A 7,515-nucleotide genomic window follows, 5' to 3' on the forward strand; every position below is an offset into this window, starting at 1 on the left:
AAAAAAGGTACTCTGACCTTGGTACGGGGCAGGGTGTGCAGCAGGGAGAAAATACCAACCACTATAAGAACCATAGTTAGCTCACACAAAAAATCTTTTAGTGAACAAGGACAAAAATTTGCAATGCTTACTTTGGAAAGTTTTTCCTTCCAGAACACATTTCTTCTTAGAGTAAAACAAGACTACATATTCACAATATTGTATATCTGTTTCAACTTTATAACCAAAACACTCCTTTAGCTAAACAGACAAAACATAATGGAGAGACATTTTGGAGCTGCTCTGTAGTAAGTGATAACAAGACACCACAACAGTGTCTAACTTATAGCAGTAAACACCTCCGAACATAAGTGAGGATCCTAAATCCTAACTGCCAACTTCAACTCTCAATGCAACTTTATCAAGTGAACACTACTAACAATATTACTCAGCCAACTTAGCTAATGCTTTCAACTTTGTTAGTGTCAAAGTATGTTAACCTCCCCAGTGACCACCCGAGGAAACTATGAGGATTAGGATCCAAAGTCTCGCTTTAGACCATTTTTCAAGCACCCATGGCCTACTTTGGCCTTTGAGAGTGGTAGTATCTGAACTTTGAGTTGTGTGTTAGTACAGCAATGTAATTGAAACCTCCAAATGTAAACCTCTTATAAAAAGAGTCCAATGTTTTAAATTTCAGTTTTAGACATTTTTTGAACAGATGGCCTACTTTGGCCTGTGAAACTGACAGTCTTTCAATGCTGCAGTGGAAATGAAGGCCTGTAAATTAAAACTCCAAACAAAAAGATCCAGAGTCTAAAATAAGCAACCTTTACACACCGTTTGTGGACACATGGTCTATTTTGGCCCATGAAAAGTTCTCTCTCTAAATGTGGACAGGCTTTTTTGAAAATACTGCAGTGAAAAAGAAGTCAAACAAGTGCATCTTTTAAAAGTATCAAAACTTGAGCTCTCAGCAAGTCAGTGTAAGTAGGCTGTGCCTACTCCGAGCTGTGCAGGAAGGTACTCAGTCTGTGAATTCTTGGGGACATCTTTTTCCCATCAAGTGCCATCAGGACTTTCTGCACAAACTCAAAAGTGAATTGAGCTTTTTTTGGATATTTGAGGTTGAGCACATATACCAGCCCGAAGAACATGGCAAAAGCTGTTGCAACCGAGGGCAACTCATTTAGGACTGCTGTTCCTTCAATGACGATCTTCAGATCTTTGGGTTGATGGAAAGGATCCTCTTTCTCAACGATGAAGATTGCCATGGCTGTCTGTTCCAATTCTTCAGCCTCACTTTCCTGCATAGCCATCAAAAAAATAATACTTTAAGACAACTAGAAGAATGCCCAATAGACTGCAACACTCCAAATGCTAACAGCCCCAACAATGGAATGGTTATAGCAAAAATGAATCTGAAACGTAATGTCAGCATATCTGAAAACAAATCTTGTACTGCTGAATCACATCAACTGCATGTGTAAGTGTCTTATCACTATGTGTTGCACAGAACTGATTGGGGAAAAATCTGCTTCATTCCTCCTTAAAACTGGTTTTTAATTTGCTTTATTTAAAATATTTTGTTAGATCAAAAATCTGAAGCAATGTCTGATTTTTATTAATTATGGAATAAATGATGGATTCTAACTACTTTTGTCAGTGTCAAGTTATTTCAGAGAGAATTTGGGGTTCTTCTGTTTTCATGAAAGGGTGCATATACACTGCTACAATGTGGCCATATGCATCCCAGACCACCTCCAAATGTAGTCCAACTTATCTCATCTTACTGCATCCTCAATGTGACATGTATTCACACCTGCACTTTAAACTGTCTCCCTTTGAGAGATTCAACCAAATGCAGGTTAATGCTAGGTATAAACAGGGCCTGTGTGAGCAAGTGACAGAGATGTCCTTACCTGGAATTCTTTGATAAGATGGTCAACAGGTTCACCAAGGTAAATCATCACCAATTTGAGGATGCATTCTCTTCTGATGTTGATGTCCACTGTCTGAGAAATAACAGATGGTATTAATTAATAATACAGCCACTCAAAAAAGGACTATTTTGACATACATGTATACCCCATTGATTCACAACTCATTCATAGATACCTCATCTAAAACCTGCAAGGTCCTGGTGGCCTTTTCTTTCACAAGTCCACCCTTGCTCCTGATGACCTTCAGTAGCTTTGGGGAGTACTTGTCCAACTGCGCCAAGAACTTTGTCTCTAAAGGAATGGTTGTAATCCGCATGAACTCCGCATTGATCTGGAAAACACATAGCAGAGCATACAGAAACAAGTTTTAGAATTCGGAATTACTGACCTATCTTCCCCGAAGACTCAGATTTCATCAAACTGCTCCAAGAGCAGCTTTCATTTATAGTAGGAAATCAATATGGCAGATGCCACCCAAGATTTTCAGAAAATTCTGGAAATAATTGTTGTGACATTAATAATTAATTGTTAACATACAGAGGTTTAATGCAGTCCGTTAAATGGTTAAACTATTAGGCTATTCTTCAAAAAAATTCTCTTAAGCATAAAAATTGTTAAGTACTAAGTAAGAAAGATAGCTCTATTGCACCTCAGAGAAAGACAATTTATTTCTTAAATACAAGTCCTGAGACTACACCAAGTATCAGTATCACCTAGTGTCTGAGTGACTAATGTAACTGAGGTGCCTTGCATCTGAAAACATACCTCTTCCATCTGAAAAAGTGCAGGCCATCTTTCCAGGATGTCTTCAATGTTCGGCTTCTTGTGTACTATTTCTTGTCTCCGGTAATCAAATGTCTTTGCCATCTTTTCTTTTATGGTTTGTCGGTTGTTTCTTTTCTGTAATTCTGCCAAAAGAGAAATCCTCTCTTGTTCCAGGCTTTCAGGAGTCTCACCACTTGGTAAGGGTGGGAAATGGTTAACCTCAGCCCGTCTAGGTCTCTTTAAATTCTTTGCTGGGTAGGCCTCCTCTTGAGACTTGGATTTCAAAGAATTCACAGTGAGTTCGGAAGCTGTGCCATGTGCCTTAAGCAGACTACGGTAGTTGGCCATTTTTATCTTGATTCTTTGTTTCCATCCATAGCTTTCATTGAAAGACCCTGGTTCTCTCAGGCAGGGGTGCGTCTTTGTCAGTGCCACAGCAACCTCGCTGAAGTCGGCATCTGTAGGGTATGCTTTGTATATGTAAATTGTTTCAGCCAGTTTCTCCAGTATGTCAGAAAGCATTCTTGAGCTGACTGTCAGTCAAGATTGGCTTTTCGTGTACTCTGCATTTCCCTGTTCTAGTTGAGATTCTGTGTCAAAGGAAAAAGTTGGGATTGGGAATGATTTTGGCCACTGCTGTGTTCTTAAAGAGTCTGAAGAAGAGCTGCTAAGCAGTATAGTGTCATCTGTATTTGAAGAGCAAAAAGAGTCATCACTGTCCAGACCAACTTGAGAAATGTTACTCGCTGGGGAATGAACTGGATACAAGATAGTTGTGGAATTGTGGTCTAATTGGATAACTTTGACAACTGTAAGATCCTTAATGACAGTTGTAGACGTCAGATTCACAAACATGTTCCCAAAATCGGTGTCCTTGTACTGTAGCCTTATGTATCCCCCTAATCCACATGCATTCTTGACTTCCTCAAAGAGCTCGTCCACAGAGTTGGGAATCCCATTGCGTAGCTCCATTCTCACACTGTTGCCTTCATCCAAGATGACCAGCAGTCGAACAGGTACTGTATCTGCCATTGTGCCCTGAAAGAGAATGAGACAGAGAAACAAGAGTATTTAGCTTTTAAATGTCTAAGAGCTTGCTTTGGCAGTCTGTATACTACTACTAAATCCATTTCACTTTGAGAGGGGGCAAGATTGAATGAGGGAAATAAAGAATGAGAAGACATGAAAAAGGTAACTAAAGAAAGATAACTAGAGGGAATGAGAGACTGAAAGAGGAAATGAAGGAAAGAAGAGGAAAGGAGCGAAAGATTGAAAGAGAGGATGAGAAAAGAACATAGAAGAATGAGAGATATGGAAAGATGAAACACAAGAAGTGGAAATGGAATGAGAGACAGAAAGAGGGAGGAGGAGGAAAGGAGGTTAAGGTGAGTGAGAGGACAGGACAATATTTGTTTAGGTAATGCTGATCATACTGGATAGCAAGGTAACAGTATTGGGATTAATTCAACTACCACTCATTACAGAGAAACAGACTCAATAGTTTTTTTTGCAGTCATTAAAAAAAAATCCTATCAAAAAGAATGTTCAGATATACAACATGATGAAAGTAAAGTCCCAATTTCTGCATACTTTCTGGATCTGAGAAAGAATTGTTCATGTTTCCAAACATTTGGGCCTAGAAATAACATCCAAGACTTCTTTAAATTCTCATGTTCCACTGTGAGGGTGTTATGTGCAAAAATGAATCTCATTAACTTACTTCTGACCTTAAATATGTATGTATCTTTTGAGAGTAATCAGCCGCACTCCCCCAACTGCATAGTCCACCAGTGGGTATGGATCTGTCAGTTCATTTGGGTCAAGGAGTTCTTGCTCCTTTGTAGGGCACGATTCCAGTTGATATGCTCTGTAATGTTCCCTGTACCATGCACTCAGCTTTCTGACAATATAAAATAGCTTATCCTTGACAACAAGCATCTGGAGTATTTCAGTAAATTCAGGCAGTCCTGCCAGTGAGCCATGTGTAAGGATCATTCCATTCCTGAAGTTAAGGCCATTGTAAGTTGCATTTTTAGTCAAGCACACATTATCCAAGTCTGGAAGCCTCTTCTTAATGGCAAATACAATGTCCTCTTTCAAAACATCAATGGGAAGAGTTGAAACATTTGCTACTTCCAGAGGACATTTCGGCCAACTGCACATGTAAAGCTGATGTGCCATGAGAAACTGGTGTCTTTCTGCCAAGGACAGTAGCACATTTTTAAAGCAGGTTGTATGCCGCACAACTCTTTTACAGAAGCTGTGCTTCGCTTCAAAGCGCATGGTCCATAGCGCAACTAATGGTCCAAACTCGCAGATTAACTGCGGGTAATGCTCCAAGAAATGGTGCTTAGGCCGAAAGTTTGACTCTGGGAACACCTCTGTAAATTTAACTCTGTGCTCAGAGATCTTAAAGTTCAAATATCCAATTGATTCCTGTGTTTGCACTGGAGAAACAACAAGATCCACAATGTCTTTCAAGTCACCAAGGAGTTGCCAAGCTGCTTCATCAGTGGGTACTTTCTGTCCAAGAAAGAGAGGAAAAAATCTTAAAAAACTCCAATTTTCATGTGCATTTCCACCGATTGTTTTCCTGGTTGCATAGGTCAGCGGAACAGGGTGGGGGCGATTTCCTTTATCAGTCCATTTAAAGGGGAAATCATCTAATGCCTTGTTCAAAGTGTCCAAAGTAAAATATTTTTTGGAGATGAATACAGTCAGACACAGAGCTATTTCAACAGGAACTATTCCCTCAAATAAATCATGGACAATGTCTGGAGGAAAACCACTGGTAACATTGAAATGAGTAAGTCTTTCTGACAATACACAGTTACTTTTTACACCATAACAGTTGCCCATACAATTTTCTTCAAGAGTTTTAAGATGACTTGCATGGGTCTCCTCAGTTCTCAAAGAGAAACCTCCAGCTTCCTTGGCCTGAAACTCCAATCTATCTGCAATGCAAAATCTACACACATATCGGCCTGAAAAATTCTCTATAAATCCAGCAATACTGTGTGCTCCTAGGTTATCGACAACAACACACTGTACTGTGCCCTTCAAAGTTTTCCCCAACTTATCTATAAAAATACCCTGTTGTTCTAAAATTACAAGATCTGTAATCAAAGGCTCTAACACTTTGTCATAACCATAAACTTTCACATCACTGCTTTTGATCAATGCAGCCAAATGTATAGAGGACAACGAGGAGTGACAACCAGGTGGCAGATTGCCTAAAGTCCAATACAGTGCACAGATTTTATGTTTTTTTCTTGAGGTTCCAAGGGGATTGCATATTTCAAAATCATCAACATATAAAATCACAGATATTGCACAGTCTTTTGAAATAATAGTATTTCTTTTAAAGCTAAGGCTATCCCAAAAAGATCTGTACACCGGTTTATCACTCTCCGCTGGTTGATGTTTTTCTTTTATATTTATAGCCTTTTTTAGTATAGTTTCACAATTAATAAGTTGCTGCAAGGATTTTAGTAAAGGCACATACTGAAAAGATTTTCTCTTCTTTTGGTCTAACACATATTCTACAGGTTGGACAACATTGAAGTGTTTTCTATAGTAAGTCTTTCTTTTCCACGCAGAAGACAGTAGACCATGGTTTCCTATTGCAGCTTGAATGGGATTATTGCAGCTTGAATGGGATTGGTGGTGCAAAGTAAAGTAGCTAACTCTTTCACAAATGATTCATCCACTTGGCAATTATGATCTTGCAAGAAGTTGCTTAAAGTCTGTTGGGTGATTGGCACAGAGACGGTACCAATTAAATAATGTAGCTCTTCAAGCAGTTCATTCACAGCTACACTTGGCACCAGAAAAGCGTTTTCTAATTTAAGTAACACTGAGGCTACTTTTAGTTCAATAACTTTTGTCAAATCTGTTGACACTTTAACAGGAATTTGTTCAGAAGTTAAATCATCATCCGACTGCTCAGTAGTACCTCTTTCAAATGATTCTACAACAGTAGGACTGTCAACAGGTCCATCAACAATTCCAGGTTTTAAATCATTAACTGTGTAGGGGGTATGTTTTCTCCATTTGTGAGTATTAAAAGCTCCATAATTATTTGTTTTGAATGAACAACCAGCAAATATGCAACTGACAGATTCGTGGTTTTTTAAATGTTTCCCAGTGTGCTGAAAATAGCCCTTCTCAGTTGAAAGTAGACTGTCACATATGTGGTATCTGAATGGTGAAAAGTTCTCTCTCCGTGAGGCTTGAGCAGGGTGTGATTTGCTTAGGTGGCTCAGTAGAGCATTCCAGGTCTTGCATGTGCAAGGGCAATTTTCATAAGTACAGGGGTAGGCATGACCCCGCCCATAATGCAGATGATCAAGTCTATAGTGTTTGAGAAGCAGAGATCGTCTTGAGTACGTTTTGTCACATTCCTTACATTTCCACATGCATGGATAACTGAGGAAACATGAGACAAAAGAAATACAAAATATAAGTTCAGTTCGCCAAGAAGACCAAATTTCACATTTATTTACTGAGTAGACTTGATAAGACGATTGAGCTCAACTTGCTGGCATTGATTAGATTTGACATTTCTCCTCAACCCAATTAGGAGGGTAACCTAATTACCACAAATGGCCACATGATATTGTACACACAACTTACCACAAGCAATGATGTGTGACTGGAACTTCTAAACAGGTTGCACGGTGGGAATGCAATGGATTGGCAGCTGCTTCCCTGTAGTTAAATGAGAAGCATTTAGTTTTAAAGTAGTTAATTATTTATTTCAAAGATCACAAATACCCTTGTAATATTAACAGAACTTACTACAATGTGTAGCTTTAGGAGGAGTCCT

The 7,515-nt window shown here is 39.0% G+C and overlaps 1 protein-coding gene across 2 annotated transcripts; it reads right to left on the reverse strand.

The window, feature by feature from the left end:
- Positions 1–6: 6 nt before the first annotated feature.
- On the reverse strand, positions 7–7,509 carry LOC103375766 (uncharacterized). Of its 2 annotated transcripts, none has more exons than XM_008306084.1 (5): positions 7,323–7,509; positions 2,688–3,725; positions 2,098–2,253; positions 1,902–1,994; positions 7–1,286 (listed from the first exon to the last, which is right to left on the reverse strand). In XM_008306084.1, the coding sequence occupies exons 2-5, from the start codon at positions 3,207–3,209 to the stop codon at positions 981–983; spliced, it is 1,077 nt and encodes a 358-aa protein (XP_008304306.1). In that variant the 5' UTR covers positions 3,210–3,725; positions 7,323–7,509; the 3' UTR covers positions 7–980. The 2 variants fall into 2 exon arrangements, with proteins under 2 accessions (XP_008304306.1, XP_008304307.1); XM_008306085.1 differs by lacking the exon at positions 7,323–7,509 and adding an exon at positions 4,415–4,834.
- Positions 7,510–7,515: the final 6 nt, after the last annotated feature.

This window comes from Stegastes partitus, unplaced genomic scaffold (genome assembly GCF_000690725.1).
Source record: "Stegastes partitus isolate 25-593 unplaced genomic scaffold, Stegastes_partitus-1.0.2 Scaffold2877, whole genome shotgun sequence".
NCBI classification, from domain to species: domain Eukaryota; kingdom Metazoa; phylum Chordata; class Actinopteri; family Pomacentridae; genus Stegastes; species Stegastes partitus.

Bases quoted from the DNA above. Each gene is read 5' to 3' on its own strand.
- LOC103375766 (XM_008306084.1), bottom strand. From the start codon at position 3,209: ATGCTTTCTGACATACTGGAGAAACTGGCTGAAACAATTTACATATAC. The intron at 1,995-2,097 runs GTATCTATGAAT...GTTATTTCTCAG, and splicing joins CCTTGCAGGTTTTAGATGAG to ACAGTGGACATCAACATCAG. The intron at 1,287-1,901 runs GTAAGGACATCT...ATGGCTATGCAG, and splicing joins ATCTTATCAAAGAATTCCAG to GAAAGTGAGGCTGAAGAATT.